We start from the raw sequence: 21993 nt of genomic DNA on the forward strand, positions 1-21993 counted from the left end.
TTGGCGTCCTTACTTTAACTGTTTGTTCAAACTTTGTCTTTCAACACTCATACACCTGTAACATGTTTCTACGCTGCATATACGCGTCTCGGTATCTCGGTTCTCTCGCATATAATTAAGAAGACGCAAACACCTTACGCAAGCGTATGACTCGCAAATCGCCGCCACGCGTTCCTTCCGAAATAAAATGATGAGTTGGAAAAACCGACGCATCGTACATATTTATCGCTCGATCGGTTCCCTGAGCCTGAACCTTGGAACGCGAACCTATTATAATACGATTGAATTCAACGATTATTATTGTTATTATTAATATTATTTTCTTGAAACCATATCAAGTTCTTTTTGTTTTCATTCGACAATTATAACTGAGGAAACCTGTGCCTGGTTCTAAGTCTGAAACGAACGATTGAAAAAATGTTTTCAATTTCGATAACAGTATAATTATGAATAATCGTCGTCGGTTCGGACTTAAACTGAAATACGAGCAAGCACGGCGGGGATACCCTGCCGGACAACGTCGTTCATATACGTGGGCAGTAGATACACTGTTTCATACGTATAATAGTACATACCCCTATGCTTTTGCACTATCGAAATTCAAGGATTTTGTACGCACCCATACCTCTCTCGACCGTCTCGTGTACCTGTGACATTTTTGAACAATCCTCCGTGAGTATATCTTGTTACACACCTATATTACAAAATATGAATCGGCGAGGGGCCCGCTTCGTCACGTGATACCGGAAACTGGCGCAAACACGAAATGCGAATGAAATTATGAACGTGAAAAAAAAAAATTGCATGGGTCAAGGCCCAGTGATCAATCGCCGTTTAATCAACGCCATCATCTACCGGTGGGACGTACGACTTGTTCAAATCGAAAAGGAAAAGGGAATCACAAATACAACCATAGCTGTCGAACGAATCAAAATGTATGGATATAATCGCAACGGCGAAATCTGTATGGACGGATAGAAGTGGTGGTGTAAAATTGCCGTACTTACGCCTCCACATCGGCGCACCTCTCGATCTGAAAATGAGAGACAAAGACGAAAACGAGATACGCTGACCGCGGCGCGAAGTCGAGCGGGGAATTGGTCAGGGACAGTTTCTTTCACGTACCGGTCCGCTGGACCACGTTGTCGGTAGAATTTGCTCGAGGGACGGTGACGACGCAAAGAGACGAAGGGGGGATCGGGGGGAGAATTTTGGCTATGAGAGGAGGACGAGTCGCTGGTTTACCTGAGAGAAGGAAAGAGAAAGAGAGCGATAGATAGATATAGAGATTGGTGCGATCCTTCAATTTTAAATCGGAGGGAGAGAAGAAGCTGAAACTAACCCACACCACTCTCCTCGAGCCATAAGACACGCAACTGTCATGGCGGCCACACGTGACGCCGGAGAGTTGAACGTCGACGTCGTTTTATAAGTTGCTTATTTATTTATTATTTATTTATTTATTTATTTATTTATTATTTATTTATTTATTTATTCACTCATTCACTCATTCCAAGGGAAGTAAGAACGAGAAAAAAATAGCTTTCCTTTAGTGTAGTTTGTAACGTGTGATATACCGCGGTTTTTATTAAAGAAAAATGTTTCTAATTCTGTAATATGTGTTATGCGTGTAATATTTATCGCGTAACTTTATCGGACTAGATAAATAATTTAATTATTAAACTGAAATAAATTGAACGTTAAAACCTGCAGCTTTTAAATGGATCTTTACGAAATTCAACTTGGTGTAAAATAAACTTGAACAAAATCAATCAGCTGAAAAAATCCTTCTTCGCACATTTGTTGGAGCGCGTATCAACCTCATGAGACCAAAACCTACTCTGTGATAACAGTAAGAAAAGAAATTCTATGACAAATAAGACGACCAGGGGCTAAACAAAACTAAATGAATACAAAAATCAAAGTCCTAAAATACACATATATTTGTGACTATTTGTTTAAATTATTTATTTTTCTTTGTACAATTATTCGTCTGCTTTAAATTTTAATGCTCGAAGATAACGTTTGTTCAATCAGTCACGTGTCCACGTGTGTATACATATATAGTTGTATATGTGATAGATGCAATAACCATATCTGGTTACATCATCGACAGTGATTCGCAGTATGAAATTTGATCGGTTTGTGCAATCAACGACAATAGCTGTTACGGTAATCCTACATGATGTCGTGCGTGAAGAAGAAGCAAATATTGTACGTGTGTTAAAGGTACCTGAGCTTGTGAAATTCGGTTAAGAAATTCTTTATCTTTTATTATACGTAATAATACGGGTGTATCCCCGTCTTTTCGAATTCGCACGGAGTTGGCTCGCTGAAATAAAAGTGGCAAACTCAAAGTCGGGGTTAGAGATTGCAGATCTAATTTGGTACGTATTATACCCGTTTACTTACTTCAGCTGCAATATAATTTGTTTCGCGTTCAAAATGTAAATGCATAAAAAATTTTCATCTGCAAGTTTTTACCTGTATCACGTGTCAATTGGTATAAAAGCTAGAGTCAAAATCATTAGCGGTCCACGACATAATATCAATTTCACTTTGAACATCTTTTATTTGCTGCGATGCTCGAGTGAATACCAGCTGCCAGAGATCAGAGGCGTGAAGAAAATACTTCTATTTAATTAATGCCTGCACGAAGGTTCATATTTAAGATCATTATTTCTATTACGTTACATTAATTTATCTGTTTGTTATTTCTTCTTCCCTCATAAGTTGAACATATTATCGTCAAAATTTTATGATGTCACTACGTAGGTTATCGTGACAATTAAATTCAAGTAATGGTAGGTTTTATAGGTTTGTTTTGTCGAATGGAGTTTTCGGTATTTTCTCTTGTCCCACAAGTCTCTCGGGGATTGCGGTTTAATCTGGTTTCAAACATCTTTCATACATATGTACACACGTGCAAACAAAAACTTGATCTTGCGTCTCGATTCTCATTTTTTCCCTATGTTCGAAAAACTTGCTCGCGCATGGATCTCGATGTGTATAAGGACGTACACCTTTATACCTGTAACATAGATTGACGGGCATTGGCGGTGTACACATATCATAATATCATACGGACGTCAAATACCGTCATTACCGTCCAAAGCTGTTGACGTCATTCAAATTTACCCACCTGAATTATTGGCGAATCTTCGTATTGATGTCACGCGGATATTCCGCAGATAGTTGAAATGAACTCTCCTAGAGGATGTTCCACTCGTTTACGCATTCGTTTATATATTATAGTATAATCTGGTGACACATCGGCCGCGGTATTGTGTAATATAATCCAATTGTAAGGTGGACGCGGATTTGAAGGAGGTCCACGTGCCGCTGCCTAAACAAAGCGCTCGTGACGCAATTAAGTTTAGAAAGGAATCTGTCCATTGCTACGTCACATCCAGTAGAAGCCGGTACAAGTCATCGTCCTTGAACTTTTTTTTTTCTTCCCTCTCCCCACTCGATTTCTTTTTCGGCTTGCTCGTTTTTTTTTTCTTACCTTTTTCTGTTTCAATTTTTATTAAACCGCGGGTCGACGAACGCCGTAAAGCCATGAGGCAGCCAGCAGCCCACGAACAACCGCGTCGCAGTCCTTAGTGTTTGTTACACGCTATAATAAACGCCACTGCCTCCCTCCGCACGCCATCTTGTTTTGGTCTACTTTTACAGGCGTGGCTGGTTTTTGCTTCCTATTCAGTTTATTACCAAGTTTTTTTCGTTTGTTACATTTTTTGTCCCTGCCTTGTCTCGAATCCGCCGTACATAACAGCTCACCGATTCCGATACGAATACTAATACCAATACCGATCTCAATCTCTGCCTCCTCCCCCGCCGTTTTCTCTTCATCGTTGATCTCCTTCTCTGTACCAGCTTCATCTGTAGTCCGGTAGAGTGCGTATACAATAGCGTTATACGGCAATTTCTTATTTAATGCAACGAATTGAATCAAACGTCTTTATGCAGCCTTATTGGGATAACCCTCGTTGCGATTCGCTTATTTCACTCATTTGGTGATATACTTATCACACAGAGTATGCTCACTTTTCGTTGGTGTGGCGGTACGGAATGAACATTTCTTTGCGTGTAGCAGGTATACGTTACGTATGATACACGTATTATATTTGGAAGCTGCCAGATGTTTCACGTCTAGATTCATTCATCTCTATACTACCGCACCCCTACACAGTATACTGATGAATATGTGTACGTACCCATAGGTATACATGAATGCGAATTCTTAGTGGCTGAACGTTGGTGTGACAAAATTGATGGTCGGGTGCGCGAAACTTGGCACGCAGTTTAAATACAACCGTGAGAAGCCGCGCGTTACTCTATTTATAAAGCTTGGAAGAAAACAAATATCGCCTGAAATAGATTATCATTCACAACGTTCGACTTATACACCTACGCGAGCTTGCGGTGATATCACCAAGTATAATTTGTTCGATGCCACGAAACTTTACAAATTCGAAAGGTACATAGATTGGTATAAAAATAAAAAGATAAAAATTATATCGAAAGGTAATGAAAATATTTTTCACACACTGCGTGCAGTTGCCGCTTGGTGTGTATGTAGGTATATATACCCATATACAATACATGTAATAGGTTGTCATGCTGCTACGTAGAATAATTAATACCCTGCGTTTATTAAGCCTCTCTTGAGAGGCGAAATGAATTGCACGTGGAGCGTAAGAATGATTGTAGGCGGAGAAAGGCGGAACAGAAACAAATGTGATCATAGCGTATGCAGTTGACGTTGTGTCAAGAGATTTTCAGGATACAAGTGAATCTCGTGACGTCAGAGGCGTGTGAAGCACGTGTGAAGGAGATGGTCGACCGGCAACGAGATGTTGCTGTGAGAGCGGGGGAGATGCTGAAGCATCTAAAAGAACTATGAAAAACTGGTCAATGGGATTCACGCGTCGCGTCGATACAGATACAGCGATTTGCCGTGATATCTCTGAAATTAATTACGCTTCGTACATATTCTATTACACGGGATACATGCCGTCGATAAGTAATCCCGGAAATGGATTTCATATTTCGTACGTTAAGCAGCAGCTCGTTTTCAAAAAACCATCTCTCGTAACTCTTGTTGTTTCTCTAACGTACTAGACGACGAGAATGAGCTCCGCGAAGAATGAAGATTATACCTATGTTCATAATTATATCACAGAATAATGCATATCAGTGAATATAGTGCACTCGTAATTTTATCTTTCTCGTTTCACTACGGTTGAAATTTCTATTTGTAATGGTATTTAAAAATCTGCACTCACATGAATTTCCCTTTTTCAATTCAATTTCATTATCATGATTGTTGTTATTAATGATGGTATTGTCAATGAGTAAAAAATTATCTCGATACCACAAGCGTGCGTTTAGTGTGCGTGGTATACACATAGTTGTAATTCACCCAGGTGCAAGGTATACTATCGTTTATTTCGCCTCGATCTTTGCTGTGCACTACGTCAAGATGTCAGAGCCGACCCGATCCGACCCGAGCCGATCCTATTATCCGGGGTAGAGTTGGTAGTTGGACGTGTACTCTCGCTGCAGGGGAACGTATAGCCGTAATGGGGCTCACAAAGCAAAACAAAGTGAAGTCAGGTCAAATACAAGACAGGCAATAAACACGGAGCGAGATAAACGGAGTGTTGTACCCGATCCTCGAGTAGAACGCGCAATGTGGAGAAGTATGGAAGGAGAGGGCAGACTTGAGATTTATCCTTAAATACCTATAAGGTGCGTCGTCAACCCTTACTTCCTTCCTTCCTTTCTCGTCGTCTGATCTCTGTCAATAATATTTATTACAGCATACACGTACATGCATCATCAAGTTACGGGAATATCGAGAAACATGCAGCGTACCGTAAAATTACTTGTCGAGAATCGAGGATAATTAACCAAATGTTGTACTCATTTTCACTGTTCTCAGATGCCACAGACAGTACCGTCCGCGGCTGGGTTCTCGTCGTCTTTCGACTATAGCCCGTTCGCCTTCGACCTCTCACTACTTCCCGAGGACCAAGACTCCCTGAACTCCCAGAGCAGCCTGCTGAAACCACCCCAGATAAAGCGGGAGGCTTGCTCGCCCCGACCGGGATCACCGAATACCTACCCGAGCCCACCCTATCCCGGGCTCTGCGGAGAACTCTCCCCAAACTATTCGGTCGGCGACGGATCACCAGGATATCCCACCAGCCCGTACTACGTGCCCCAGAGTCCTCTCAGCGCCCAGTTTTACCCGACGAGTCCCGAACCTGCCTCCAAGCAGCCTGCCAAGAGAGAAAAGAGCTTGGACCTCCTGGCCATCCTTCAAGAGTCTAGGTAAGTTTTCTACGCTACGAGGCAACTGGTCTACCAATTCGATCAAAATTGACTTTTTATACCTGACCGGAATGGTTTAAGAAGTAGGCGGATGTAATAAGACACCTAGCAATTCCCGCGTCTTTTCTAGGCTTCTTGCCGAAAGTCTTGGGTACAAGGATCAGGACTCAACGGACTGCACGGTGCCCTGTACCCCACCTCGTACCGAGGAGGACATATACAACACGCTGGACACGGACTTTTTCGCCAAGAAGGAGGAAGAGTCGAACCCGCTCTTGAAGGAAATACTCTTCAAGGAGGAACCGCTTTCGGCGGATTCATCCTCGCCGTTATCCCATAACACTACTGCGCTAGAATTCGAGAATTCTCCGCTTCGTGAACTACTCTTCAGAAGTACGACTGGTAGTCATCATCACCATCAGCAGCAGCAGCACCACCACCACCATCACCACCAAAATAAACCAGGTGATATAAACGGAAATTTGACTGGCGGAAGGCTCGAGGAGGAGCAACATCACCACCTCGCCTCGCCTGCGGGTAGCGATCTCCAGTTAAGGGAGGAGGCGATATTTAAAGAACACTCGAAGAACGATCACCAGCTTCTCAGGGAGGTTCTCAGGGACACAAGCTTTCAGAGAAAGTACAACCTGAGACCCGTAGATCTTGGAGGTGTTGGGACGGGTTTCGTCGAGAACATGGAGGGCAGCGAGTGCGTCGGTGACTTGGCCAGAGAGCAAATCGAACCGGTACTAAGCCTCGCTATGCAGCAGCTTCAGAAGGACTTTGACAACACTTGCGTCGCTCTAGGCATCCATCCTGGTGAGTTGCGAAAGGAGAAAACTTTTTTTTTTTTACTGGTACGAAAAATTGGACGTCCCGCCAATCGTTGAGCTTCCGTTTATTACGGAACGCATGCAGCCGACATACATCTGCTTGCAGACACGCGGTACGACGATGTAATTTTTTCACATTCATCTCTCTACTCGTACGTTCATACCTATGACTACCTTGCCCCGAGCCAAGTAGCTATGCCTCTATGCCTACCTATGTAGGTATAGGTACATACGTGCTGCTGCTTCTAGTGGCGATGAGACCGGTTCTCATCTATTGGTTTAAGCGGTGACGTCACACCTTGGGATATAACCTACGCACCAATACCCGTGTCTAGTGTAATTGGCTTCTTCAATTTATACGTATAAGTATGCATAGATGATCCCCATTTTCTTTCAATCCTACCTGGAAGATTTTATAAGAGCAAAAAAATCGGTTTTTCAAACGACGCATCGCCATGCTCTTGCTGTCATTTGTATTTTTGCATTCGTCCTCCTTTAGAGCCGAGGCGGTGGAGCGCTGCTGATGTTGCTGCATGGGTCCAGTGGGCTCGTAGACAGCTCCAGTTACCTTCGGTACCGCTCGAGAGTTTCAACATCGATGGTGCCACCCTCACGTCCCTCACCGAGGAAGAATTTTGTCAAAGGGCTCCGCAGGTGAGAATAGCGAATTGACTTTCAGATGCGAACAATTCCACAGTTTCTTCGATTGACGAATCGAATACACGGATATAGGTGTATAGATGTCATCGCTACAGGCTACTTACACCAGCAGTGATTCCATATTCGTCCGACAAGGAAAGAAACAGCGATCGTGTCACAGAACTTCGGAGAGTGAGATATTTACTCGACTCGTGTCTCAAAGTCGGAGTCAGAGTCTGTATAAGTATACATAGATGCGCAGCATCATCCGTAGACGCGCGATGTTCAGTAAAGTATGCTAATATTTGTCAGAAGCGACGCTTAGATAAACGCGTTCTTACGTAACCAACGACTTGCGCGATTAAAAGTTTTGTAGTAATTTTAGTATTATAATGGGGCGCAAGAGATACACGGATATACCTATATACCACGGATATGTGGTCTGTACAACACATTTTAAGAATCTGCTCTTCTCCCTGCTTTCTGTGTAGTTTTCCTGTATACATTCAAGGAAGAAGACAAAGAATCTGAGATTATGAATATTGTTCGTTTGAAAAATTCTCTTCTTCTCGAGCCGTAGACATTCATGCGAAATAAAATTGACTCGTTATCAAACCATAATCGAGTGTGAATCTTGGTTTGAATTACCCACCACATAATATACCGATTTTAATGTTTTCCGAAAATTCGATACTTCATTTTCGACTTGATAGAACAATGATTTATTTCTACCGCAAACTACGTTAATTTTCTACGATTTTGTACGTCATTTAGAACACTTCGTAGTTTTGTCGTGGAATTTTTCGTAGATTATTGTACTTATTGATAGAGCTTGTTACTTTTTCGTTAAAAATAGTACATTTACATCAAATACGTAGCCCTTTCCTATTCACTTACACGTAAAACACCATACTTTGTCGTAGATTCTTGAACTTTTGGGTAAGGTAAAAAATCGTATGTACGATTCCCGTACTTTTATAGGAATTATAATTCAACATAATTTTTAGTTGATTCTCGCTGTGTTCTACGGAATTCTACGAACAAAGAAATTAAATCTACTACAAGTCATAAATTTTAAGGGGACCTTGCGGTCTAGCGGGTGAGAATTTGACTGCTATTCAACATTTTTTTTTTAATGAAAGAAATGAACAACGTTATTTAAATTTTGTAGGTATGTTGCATTACTTGTAAATTTAACGAAATTGGAAATTAAAAAAAAAACAAAATTTTTTTATTATTTTACAACCGGTGCTGAAGTCGTCCCTTCGAAAAATGTTGACGTTGCTGCTGTTAATGGATTTGGTTCTCCACTTATCCGAAATCAAAAAATTAAAAATGATCCGTAATTATTATGAGTATATCTATCGCAGGAACTATAATGAGGAAAAAAAAATGACAACATGGCGTATTGTCAAACTCAGAAGTCGGAACACAGCCTGATTTTAACAACGTTTTGCTTACAAAAAAATTATAAATACTTGATGGAAAATTTTTAGTCCCTGCGATAGCTGCCAGTGTACTTAATAACATATTTTAATTTGAGATGAATCGGTCGAGTAGTTTTTTTTCATTCATTAACACAAGACAGAAAAAAGTAGTTTCGAGATAAACGCGTTTAAAATTTAAAATAAGTATTTCCTCAAAAAAATTAGATTTAAACGTGTACTTACATTAATCTGAATTGAATAATAGAATAACTCATACTAGATTCGACATTTAATTCTAATTCGACACTACTTTTTAGTTTATTTGCAGAGGTACCAGTGTATTCTGGTGCATTTTCATATGTATATCTATTAACTTTGAACGATTTTTTTTGCTTTGAAGCTTGGTCTTCTACTAGTACCGCTACCTTGTTTACGATCCATTTTTTTTTTTTTAATATATTTTTTTAACAATAATAATTTTACTCGATGTTATTCTGTCTGTAGACCGAGTTATAGTAACCGATTTAACTCTCAAAACTAAAATATTTTCACTGCAACTCTGGTAAACAACTCAGGTGCGTTTTTACGAACAATAGAACTATTCAATGAGCGGACCGCCCGGGCGCCCCTTCTACTTACTTTCGCGCCGACCTTCAATGCGCTGTAAAACTTAAAATACTGTGAATATCATTACCGAATTTTTACAGTATATTCTTAAGATACTATACTTTCGAAATATTGAAAAAAAAAATCGATTTTTTGAAAATTCTAGACCGCAAGGTCCCCTTAAAATGATTTTTTGTAGAAAGTCGTAAATTTTCAAAACTCGCCGCAGAAACTCGTAGATTTTTACAAAATTAAACGCGGTTCTACGAAGAATAAATTTCATAATGTTTGGGACCGAAATTGAAATTATCTATCATAAAAAGTCGTAGATATTCATAATTAATCGTATAAAAAAAAAAAAATTAAATCTACTTCCAACATGTCATTTTTATAATTTTTCGGAGAAAGACTTGGATTTTTATAATTTTTCGTAGAAATTTGTACTTTTCTGTGAAAAATACTACACTTTTTCGCGATTATTTTCAATCTTTGACGCATTTATACGATGTTTTGCTATTTTTTACGATTTCATACGACCCGCAATTTTTCGTAATTTGATGTAAAAATTGTTTTCCCCAGAGTTATCACGCGAGCAATAACGTGATGCGGCAATAACTTTGACGTCAAGCGGTTAACAAACTTGTAAACACGCAGGGAATATAATAAGATATTTGCTGGAGAATTCCCTTTACAGTTTGTAATAAGAAATCTGATAATTACGGGAAAGGATATCTCGGAACTGATGTATAAACCCTGAGCAAAAGTGATATGCTATTAGAAGTGAAAGTGAGTTTCTGGGAAATTGTACTCGTTCTCTGCTGCACGTAACCTGATACTTACAACGTAAATTTAAAAGAACGAAAATCTGTTTTCTCTTACCTCAATTATATTCAGGCGGTGGAACGATTTCCTGGTAGAACTACCCCCCACCGCAGCTTCCCGTCATATGATTTTTCCATATAGTTATACAATGTTTCTACCCGTGACACGTTCAAAGATATTGTACACGATGAAATGGGATGAGTAAAAAGTAAAATGTATTTCCACCATAATATGCGCGTAATAATAATTTTTGTATTGCATTCCGCATAAACTTGCTTCAATGTAATTATTATGTGTAACTGTACACCTGCACGATCGGAGAAAGTCGGTGCTGTAATACTTCCTTGAACTGACAAGCCGACACGCGACTGAAATTCAAAAATATGTATTTTTTTTACAATAATTTGCGGAACAGGTCTTGAAATCGCAGACTTGACGCCTTTTTATAATTTGTCCCGCGCATACATTTGATACAGTGCGTAATCATCGAACTTTCTGTGCCATTGCCAAAACATTTACACAACGTTAATTCGCTGTACAGTTTCTGAATATTCTGCAAAAAAAAAAAAAGGAGAGGAAAACGAGGCATTAATAAAGAACAAATCATTTGCAACTATTGTTGTTGCAAAAATAATTTACGATTAAATTCTATACAAATTCTCATTTCATCCATCCAGCGGTGCGGAATGATTTTCTTTGGAACTAGACATGAAAAAAGGCTGCCCCGTGAAACAAATATATTATGACTAGGTATGAGAATATACAAAGGAAGAAAAAAAAAGTTAAAAAAGTAACGTAGCTACGACTTGCACGCACAGTCGCTCGTTGTTGGAGTGGTAACGTTTTTTCGCGGAACGATTAGAAGATCGAATCGAAACACTGCTCAGGGCCCCGCAATGGAGAATAGATCACGCCTTGTGATTCATTCGAATAGTTGTACCTGGCTGTAGGTCTATATGTATTTAAAATGAAAGAACAATACCTATGAATACTTCAGAAATGACAAAAAAAAGTATAAGGAGAATTTTTCCACGGGGGTAAATGGCAATTTGTTGCCAAGGACATGTCTGTCGTGACACACGCGGATATCACAATGTTACGCAATCGGATTCATTTGATTTCATCAACAGTTATAATTAAGAAAAAGCAAGAGAGAGAGAGAGAGAGAGAGAACAGGAAGAACAATTCTGTACACGTATATACTTATTTATATACATAAACATTGTTCGTCCAACTCTCACGTGATTGCTCATTCAGTGAATAATAAACTGAGAAAATTATTCAAATTGTTCCGGCTACTCGAGATTGGTCAATTGATGAACTTTCCGACTCCCCGATTGGCCAGACCGACGCCATAACGCACAGCACGCCGAAGTGGGTCGCACACACGCGTTGCGCATTATTGCCGACAGCTTTCTCTTTGGCATCGCGAGTCACTCGACGTCTATTTACCACCAGCCTGTATAATATACAAAGAAGAACACCTCAAATTGCAATTTTTATATACTAGTATTTTCTTTTAATAATCGAGGGGGGGGGGGGGGGGGGGGGAGTCATTGGTAGTCTGAAACGAGAATTTCGTCCGTATTCTGCAGTAGCTTTGGCCGCCATCTTCAATTTACGGTTCAAGTCGGTAAACATCGGTCGTAGACAAAAACTTGTTATGACCAGAGATGTAGAGAATTAAATTGCCTACAAGTTTAATCGTTACCATTTATAGTCAAAAGTTAAAGATGGGTGAATTATTTAGACAAAAACAAATTCCCTCATAAATTTAAGATATTGGCTGAAACTACTGCAGAATCTGGTTGAAATTCTGAATATATATACCTATGACCCTCCGCTACGATTAAAAAAAGGAAAGAGTGGTATCGAAAAATTGCAATTTTAATTTTATTTATATTCCGAATGGACGAGTATTATTATACCAGCTCTCCGCTATATGCAAAAGTATATCTACAATGTTCCTCCGAACCGAGGAAGCAAGAAAGCAACAAAGCAAAAATAACAAAAATAAATATAATGCACGAACTGTATGCATATGACAGTTGTTGATCGATCGTGTTATCTGTTTCACAGTGCGGCAGCATGCTTCACGCGCAACTGGAGATCTGGAAGGCGGCGGTCGAGGAATCCCCGAGAAACACCCTCGCGGCCTCTTGGAGCCCTCCTGGAACCGTTCCAGCGACACCTGCGAGCAGCGCCAGCGACGCTTCCTCGATGCCCGCTTCGGTCAACACCGCTGGACCAGCGTCCGCGGGCAGCGGTTCGGGATGCGCGATGCAGGAATATTCGGAAGGTAAGCAGGGATACTGAAATTACGTAATTATCCTCTTGATCCCAACTTACGACCCTCTAACATGCCTTCGGAAACTGCATTCTCTCAACAGACGAGGAGGAAGATCCGATCCCCGCGCAGAACGCCGGTGGAAAGATCCGCAACGGTGGATCTCACATTCATCTCTGGCAGTTCTTGAAGGAACTCCTGCAGAACCCGGGAGTACACGGATCCTGCATCCGGTGGCTGGACCGAAGCAAAGGGGTCTTCAAGATCGAGGATTCCGTGCGGGTCGCGAGACTCTGGGGTAAGCGGAAGAATCGCCCTGCTATGAACTACGACAAGCTCAGCCGTAGCATAAGGCAGTACTACAAGAAGGGAATCATGAAGAAAACGGAACGCAGTCAGAGACTCGTTTATCAATTTTGCCATCCCTACTGCCTCTAGGCGAACAAGATGCGTGAAAGAGGGAAAATCTTACGGATACTTTGGCCTAGTTGTGTTGAGTATGCGTAAGTCAAACCATTGCACTTCCGTCCTCACATTAATTCGTATACTGTATAATACATTTCTTAGACTTATTGCGTAGAATACAGGTACCGTATCAAGGTATACCGTGCCGAATCACCGATGAAATTTGTGCTCGACTTACGATCGGACGAATCTTCGTTGCGCGGTTATTTTAATTTTTATGCATATTCTCAACTTTATTATTATTATTAGTATTATTATTATTTTTGTTATTATCGTCATCATCGTCATTGGCAAAGAAGCTGATACGTGCAGAAACGTAGATGTATGTTCGATATTCGACCGGAGTCGAGCAAAATTATAATCGGGTTGACTTCCAACTCTTTCCGATCACGTATGGATGAAGGTGGTAACGAGGGGTAAAGAGTTTAAAACCGGAAGTCCTTACATAATGATCCATCAAACGTTACGGTTATTGTTTGTCGGACAATAATTTGAAACGTGTCGAGGTGGGTGTGTTTATTGAATCAGTGTACGCCAATTACGGCGATTAATTAAGATATTACTGTTCTTTTTATCGCATATACTGTAGCTTCGTCTTCTATTTGTATTTCCTTGCACGTCAATATGACGGTATTTTTTCCTCATTCTCTTGCCTTCTTATTTGCATATGAATTGGGCGATTTCTGAGTAATCTCTTATATAAGTACAATAAGCATCGCCCGGGAGGTAACGTCCCGCGAATGTGATGTCTTACATATGTAGCAATATTCACTTTCTCTCTTCATTCTACGTCTTACTTTTTATTCTCTTCTTACTACGGTAGCTTCAAGTTCTTTTCTTAGAAAAAAGGGAGAGAAAAAAAAGAAAAAAATTAAACGTAAAAACGTACGTACGTATACTTAAGCCTCCTCTTGTATTTGCTTGCTGGTCTCAATCGTTGGTTGTTATGTCACTATAGGCTAGTCTTAGCGCGTGGAACTGTTCGCTGCTGCTTGACTGGTCTCGCTGTCCTCCTCAAAAAAGTTTTAAAAAAAGTTGAAAAAGCTCATGCAATAAAAAGTAAAAAATACAAGCAGACAATTCTAGACGCGGCACGTTGTTGCAGGTACGTGTTCTCCTTGGAACACTAGTCGAGCCTCAAAACTGACTTACGTGTGGCCCGTTTAAATCGGTGAACCGTGACAAATTGTTCACGCGTTTCCCGGTAAAAGGAAAAATTTCGTTGCATAATCGATTATACTTGGTTATAAAGTAGTCATGAAATACGGTACTAAAGAAATAAAATAAATATCGAAATCAATGTTACATCCGTGATTAACGGTGTCCACAGTCCGATGTTTGCATTTTTTGACATCTTTCACTTCAAAATTGTTGGAAACGTTGAAATGATGTAGAAGGGGTTGAACAGCAGGTGACATAATACAGCTATGAATACGATTCAGACTGGTGATTTTGGTCCCATATATCTATGATATATTCAACATTGTATGTTCCATGAACGATTAGGATTTAAGGATTTATAAATTAAGGATATAGGCTCACGTGGGCTGACATTGAAAGTTAGATTATATTAATGTAAAAATAAGATGCGCGCGCATCTGAGTTTAAATTTATACATGCAAGTATATATATATTTATACACACACACACACACACACACACATATATATATATACACATATATATATATATATATAATATAACAATTTTCGATCGGAGAATATCTATTCTGCCAGTAATTATAAATATATCTTTATTAATAGTTATGGACGTATTGATCGTACCTTTGAAAAAACACAGTTGTTTTTTTTTTCAATATACTTAATGTTACGGATCCCTAATTTGGTTTTACCGTGGCGTAACGCGGTAATAACAAAGTTCTAGAGATATAGAGGTATATCATTTCGATATACCTCTCCAGTTTCGTTCAATCATTTTATATAGCTGTAAATGTAAGTGTTATACATGATGTATACACTGGCAAAATTATATTTATTATCCTGCTTTTTACATGTACATAGCTCCTTGTTACGCTTTATCAATCTTTACTATCGCAATTATATGATCTTTACTCAATTTATATCTATACAATAATTATGATTGCGTATTTAGTTACACATTTGTGACCAACTTGTGTACTTTAAGAGATATTATAAATTTTATCGATAACTTTTTTATCGACAAGTTATTTAATCAAGTATAGGTTTATAATGTGTTGTCTATGGGTATGCCATGAAACATGCCGAATAGATGTTACTATGTTAAAGTGAAAATAAATTTTCACGTTATTGATGCAATATCCGATTGTTAACATCCTATCAGAACAACCCAAATATCGATTAAAGAAACAAGCTTTTCTTTACGCGATATTTAACGACTGACAATGAGTTTCTTGGCATAATGTTGCGAATGTATATGTATATATACATGTCTTTTTATAATTACTACAGTTGTACCCACTGCAAGCAGTTAAATCTTTGCGACGGTTAAATACTATCTATATACGTACTCACAAATAATTAAATTCTTAATTATTCATACATATATGAAAATATATATATTTATAGACACCTATGTATTTTATAAAATGTATTCGATTGAGATTATTATTTTTACTAATACACACATTAATCTTGAATATTGTTAAATATTTATAATGAATACTAACTCAAGGAAAATAAACCAGCGAAATATGGTTCTGTAGTTTTTTTTTTTTGTTGGAGTCCACTAATATCCTATAGTAAAAAACTTGGGTCTCATACCAGACCCGTAAATTATTTGTTTATAGTCCATGTGTGCAAATACAAAATTGATTCGAAAATATTACAAAAGTATGACGTTTAATAGATATTGAAATAGGGAGTGAAAGTCTGAATAGCTGGAACTGTTTCAAGTGAAAGTAAGGATGAATCATAATCGTTCTATAGGATATAACGACGTAGATACGCACGCACACGATGGAGCGTGTCCTCGAATGCGTGAATCACCGCCGTCGTCTCACGTATACGCGTCTTTTTAGCCTTGACGTAAAACATTCTTCTTCCTCTTGCTCTCGTTGCAAAATCAAACCTTGCCTCATCAAATTCTTGCTAATTGTCACACCAGTTGCCATTAAAAATTTTTAATCAATTATTATGGGTAGGCATATACGCTGTAATTAAATGAGAAACAAACTGCGTCGGTGAAAAAAGCTCCAAGGCGCTGTTCGTATTCTGAGGAATTCAACAGAATATAGTTACACAGACTGCGAGGAGAATGAGATATTAATCGCGATGAAAAAGAAAAAGGTTGAAAAAATGAAACGAATAAAAGAATCGAGTTTATAGCCATAACTCTGCAGTGCGATTTGTGGGCGGTTTCGGTACGTAGATACCATCCCGGGATTTACGAGAATTTAATCGGACAATTAATCTAATAGCTTGTTGCAACAACACCTCTCGACCGCGCAACGATGATCGAAGCGAAATAATCCCAGGAACAAGACTTGAACCGGTATTACAAATACATACAATATATCCTGGGCTTGCACGCGAAGACCCGCCATCAACAGCGAGCACAACACAGAATAAAGATGCAAAGGAGATGCCGTCGACGGAGAGATAAGTCGTGAAATGCGCAAAAGGAGACACTTATGATTGTCTTCGTTTCTCAAAGAATATTCATAATTATACCGTGTAGGTACGTTCGTTTGCTTAATTCGAATGCGCGAAACTAGTTCGACGTGTATGAGATTTGATCAACGAGTAAAATTCCCGTCCATTCGACTTTGCTAATGGATTCCCAGTCCCAGTTTCCAGGTGACGTTTGCACCATAGAGACATATGATATACAGTAAACGTCCCGTGAGCGTGATAATAATTCTCCCGTCGTCCTCTCTGTCGCTTTTTCCATGGAGTACGGGCGACGAGCTCTATGAAGTAACTAGGCAGGCGGACGCAGCTACCCCTCTCGTGGCCCCCACTCCATGGGAAGAGCGACAGAGAGGACGGGTGAGTTATTAATTATCATCTGTCCTTCAGAGAACTGCTTCAAAGCCGTTCACGGGACGCTTACTCTATTTTATATATCTCTATGGTTTGCACCCGGGTCATACCTACCGGCAGGCGGATGGCGAGTGCCGAAGGCACCTACGTGTGGAGTTACACCCCCGCGATACCGACATCCATTCCACCAAGGACGACAACATTCTCCACGAAACTAATTGCCAGCTATAGTTATATCAGTATACCTACGCACAAGGCGTGCATACGTACACGTATCTTTCTATAATCGGCGCTGTATGCAGGATCGACATTACAGCCCTCCTGCACTCACTGCAAAGCCGACACAGGCACAATACCTCCGCCATTTATCTACATTCTGCGGTGTATGCCTCCTAGTGTGCGTCGATCTACACGTGGAGTATAGGCATGCATACCATACGTGTGTGCAACGTGCAACCGTATAGTCACCGTTCTGCAGCCATTACCTCACCACTACACATCTGCATCGTTATCTCTATCTACGACACGCTAAATTTATTACCGCGCGGCTTTTGCAATTTATACTTTCATTGCTCGCGAGACGCAGAGATTCGAGGTCTCAACTTGGCTTTATCGACACTCGGTTTTATGCTGCCATACCTATACCTCCACAATCCACCCTTTGTACGTTGTACATATATACTTATATATACATTATACATATGGCTATCGGTTTGAAACCTGCCATTCGGGGCTTCTGACTGTTTAATTATGACTGTTATCCAACCTGGGAGCTAAAATAAGAAAGACAAATGTTCGTTAGATAAAATAAATAAGTGAACTCACAGTAATTGCATTGCAGGTGGCTCGGAAGAATTTTAAAGTAACACCTTATTCACATGCCCAAAACAGTCGTGAGGGTCTCAAAAGATTATGGCAAAGTGGAATTGAAAAAAAAAAAAAATAATGGATCGCCATGAGGGAGTAAAGATACAGATACATTTATTTCAAAAAGTTGTCTCGTTTGGGAAAAAGGAAACAAGCAAACTGCTGCTAGGAAATCTACATCCCAATAAACATTGACATCGGCGGTTCCAGCCACTCTGTATAAGTACCACAATTGCAAGGCAAGAAATCCTAACTGAACCGATAGGCAGCAGAATATAAATCCAAATCAGCACCTAAACACCACGTTCGCCGCAAAGTCCTTTTGTAATATCTGGATGCAACGAGGAAACTCCCAGTGCTACAAGCAGCGGAATAGTAACGCAAAATCGTATCACAATTTGGTCAGAAATGACAATTCAATCATTTCGACTCGAAGGTTATCGACTGACACTGCGCCAAAACTTATGTGCCTGCAGGTTTCAATCTCCGGCACAGTTCTAAACCGTTTGTAAGACTTGAACCCAGCTTATCGAGCGTTGTTAAGCATGGTGAAATCCACAACATAGCCAGCGCCTCGTTGCTAACGACACCGTCAAATGTCGATCGGGATGTGAGGCAGCTACATAGTGAAGGTGCCCGTATTTTACATTACAAATTTTGTGAATTTTCTAACCATTGAACCTCACTATTCTTATCTTTCATCTGAGAATAAACACTGGACCAAATAGTGATTACTCTGTGTTCAGGTAACGTATGCAATAGCTTTTTCTTTCGCTGGTATCCAGTACCCACGATTCCTTACTGACGCAAGACAACGTCGCGTATACAGAGCAAATTGCTAACGACTGCATGGTCCGTCGTCTAATACGCACGCGCTACAATACGAGAGCGGCTATTTTCAGTACGACTAGCCGTCATAAATTTATTTTATACAACAACTGTTGTCGTTAAGTACAACTGCCAGCGACAACTGTCAACATTTTCAGGTTAGGTTCATGATGGTTGGTCACTCTGGGAAACTAACTCGGATTTTTAGCAGACGACGGATCATGCAGTTGTTAGCGTTTCACGCTGTATATGAGTAATCTAGTTAGGCAGTGAATGAAACATGTTGCGCTGGGAAATCGATAGAGATCTTAACTCGTGACTCTCCGTGGCTGCTGCAACACTTTTAACGTTTAGGAGGTGATCGCTTCGTGTTAATTCCTTAGGCATGTCGCTGATTGAGTATTTCTATTCCAGATCCCTCATGGGTATCAAGGACTGGCGACTTTCACGAGATAGAAATTATGAAGCGAGAAAATGTCTGTAAGAGAGCAAAGATACAGTTCCGAAATCAGGTATGAAACCGGTGACGACAGATCAACAAACTTCGATGAGTCGGATTCCGACATCAAGTATACCAGCACCCCACTGAAAAAAATTGATCTAGTACATCTTCGACAAAATATATCGGCCCCTCTGAATTGTGACTCGGAAGAATCGACGGATGTCAAGACCTCCGTAACGAGACCTTTACCCAAACGGAGAAGCGCCCAAGTTTTGAAGAAGCAAGGGGTTCCCAGAACTCGTAGAACTGGGATCGAGAAACAGACGGGGAAAAGACAAATACGGTCGAAGAGGCGAAGACCAGAAGAAAGCAGAAACGATGATCGCGAGAAAGTCGACGAAAGAACGACGACAAGGAGATCTCGTTCCACAGACGGAAATGCGGATTCAGAAAGCCGTAGGAGGGCGGAAAATCTACAGAGACAAAGTGAGTACTCTGATGACACATTTTTTCAGTAAACCCAACAACGGCGATTCAACTTCTCGGGTACAGATTCGTTCTCTTTACGTTGAAACATTCCAGAAAAAGCAGCTGATGAACTACCGATTGCGGAACTATTGCGAAATGCGCAGGAAAATCAAAAAAACAAAACAAGGTATGAGGAGCCATCGCCCATGCTGGAGTTGACAACTGACACCATTTACGTTCAGGGGAGAAACGGGTTCAGTGCAGTGAAAATTAGGAAAAGCAACAAGGTAGAAAACGCCACTGAAAGGTTTTCGAAGCCTATACACGTCGCAATCAAAATGCACAATCTATCCAAATGTGTGATGATCTGGTGCCAGGGTCTTCTCGGCGGTATCGCCTTGACTCAGATCCTCTTGGTGAGTACGGAAGTTGATCAAAGTTTATTTACCGTTAGGGGGCCGTTCGTACTACACGTGATGCTGTTGGGGGGGCGGATGATCTGTGCTATCGTCACGATTGCTGACGAGGGTAAGGAATATCCCGTAAGTGAGCGTCACGGGGGGGGGGGGAGGGGTTAAAATTCCGAAAATGAGCGTCACGTGTTTTATGAATGGCCCCGAGGTATGAACTTTTTCAGATATGAATAAAAGGAATTAACTTTAAGGCTGATCTGATAATTCTAGGTAGCAAAAATGGAAGCTGATCCCAGTCTACTCGCGCTAATAAATGCCACTAACTACCCCCAGATAATATCAGGGATATTTTTATTTCTCGTCACAATAAGTCTTCTCTCTGCGATGGACAGGTACGAAAGTGTATAACAATATTCATTACGTATATTCGCTGTATAAATTGACTTATGCTCCACGTCGATCTTCATTTCTGCAGCGTGCATGATGTTGTAATACTTGTGAATTTTAGAATTGATTTTGGACATTTCGACCTGGACCAATTTTGCATGATTTCTTACCGCCGTTGCTTGGCAATAGTTATACTTCTGCTGTACCTTGTAGCGATCTGTATTCACTTGACGGCGACAGACCAATATAAAAATTCAACAACTCTTGATCAAGGAACACGGCAAATTGACACGGTGAGCCTTAGCGTAGTTTACAAAGTTCACATCGAGTTATAAATATTTCGTGTTACCACGAGCATAACTGAAATTCCTTAAAAGATTTAGCGATCTTTTTGCATGTCACTTGACGAAAATTTTCCGGTCTATTTTCACCTCAGATCCGAACCGTCGATGATGAATACACCGTCCAAAGTAATATGTACACTTGGAAATACGCACTTTGCATCGTGGCCTGGGTCTGCATTGCATTTGGGCCGACTGACGACATGACCACAACGCATTTGGAAGCTCTACTGGAATATGCCAAGTAACATGCAGATCGAAGCTTCCCAAGGTTGAACAAGCAATTGAGCTGAAACGTTCAACTATCATCTATAGCACAGTAGTTTCTAGTTTATACATGAATATAAATAAATGTTGTGATGCTATGGTCAACACTAGATTCTGCATTGACGTCAGATGAGGCGGTAACCCAATGCAGAGTAGAGCAACAATACAAAAGAGCTAATACCAATTATTAGAGTTTCTCATGGCGAACAGTAAGTTGAGGCAGTCCATGACTGTGCTCAGCTCAAGACAGTTATACCGATTTCATGATGAGTTACTTGTGCACACCCAAAAAATTGAACGTAACGTGATAACGGTTTACTAAAAAATGAACGCAGCAGCCGTATACACTGTATAACATTTTTCGATGCGTACTTATATAGACTACAATTTGGTGTCAATTTAAGACTATCTCCGGTAAATTTTCAAATTGACCCCAAAAATCGGTCGATAAACGTTCACACCAGCCAATTTGAACAATAAAATTTGTACATTGCTCGTTATATATTACTGTATCCTACTGAATAAAATGACCAGTCGAAAGTTCTCACAATTTCACAGTCAACATTTGTAATGTAA

General features: G+C 40.1%; 2 protein-coding genes across 7 annotated transcripts in view; both read left to right on the forward strand.

Moving 5' to 3' along the window:
* LOC124302180 (uncharacterized) overlaps nucleotides 1-16116 on the forward strand; it is a 28131-nt gene extending 12015 nt beyond the window's left edge. Inside the window, exons 1-6 of one of the 3 annotated variants that reach the window (XM_046758032.1) lie at nucleotides 921-2387; nucleotides 5951-6342; nucleotides 6473-7161; nucleotides 7675-7829; nucleotides 12749-12968; nucleotides 13060-16116. In XM_046758032.1, coding sequence (XP_046613988.1) covers nucleotides 5951-6342; nucleotides 6473-7161; nucleotides 7675-7829; nucleotides 12749-12968; nucleotides 13060-13394 — 1791 coding nt within the window. In that variant the 5' untranslated portion in view covers nucleotides 921-2387 and the 3' untranslated portion in view covers nucleotides 13395-16116. Of the gene's footprint in view, nucleotides 1-920; nucleotides 2388-5950; nucleotides 6343-6472; nucleotides 7162-7674; nucleotides 7830-7907; nucleotides 8696-12748; nucleotides 12969-13059 lie in introns of those variants that run through there. The other 2 variants (XM_046758031.1, XM_046758033.1) reach the window with 2 other exon arrangements.
* A 2428-nt stretch (nucleotides 16117-18544) lies between these two features.
* Nucleotides 18545-21919, forward strand: LOC124302182 (uncharacterized). Of its 4 annotated transcripts, none has more exons than XM_046758038.1 (6): nucleotides 18545-18903; nucleotides 19514-20027; nucleotides 20124-20425; nucleotides 20693-20814; nucleotides 20931-21102; nucleotides 21246-21919. In XM_046758038.1, exons 2-6 carry the CDS (start codon nucleotides 19574-19576, stop codon nucleotides 21396-21398), a joined length of 1203 nt encoding a protein of 400 aa, XP_046613994.1. In that variant the 5' UTR covers nucleotides 18545-18903; nucleotides 19514-19573; the 3' UTR covers nucleotides 21399-21919. The 4 variants fall into 4 exon arrangements, with proteins under 4 accessions (XP_046613994.1, XP_046613990.1, XP_046613991.1 ...); XM_046758034.1 differs by having other exon boundaries at nucleotides 18548-19017; XM_046758035.1 differs by lacking the exon at nucleotides 18545-18903 and adding an exon at nucleotides 19190-19257.
* The last annotated feature ends 74 nt before the right edge of the window (nucleotides 21920-21993 follow it).

The sequence above is a fragment of the Neodiprion virginianus genome, chromosome 4, assembly GCF_021901495.1.
Source record: "Neodiprion virginianus isolate iyNeoVirg1 chromosome 4, iyNeoVirg1.1, whole genome shotgun sequence".
Lineage (NCBI taxonomy): Eukaryota > Metazoa > Arthropoda > Insecta > Hymenoptera > Diprionidae > Neodiprion > Neodiprion virginianus.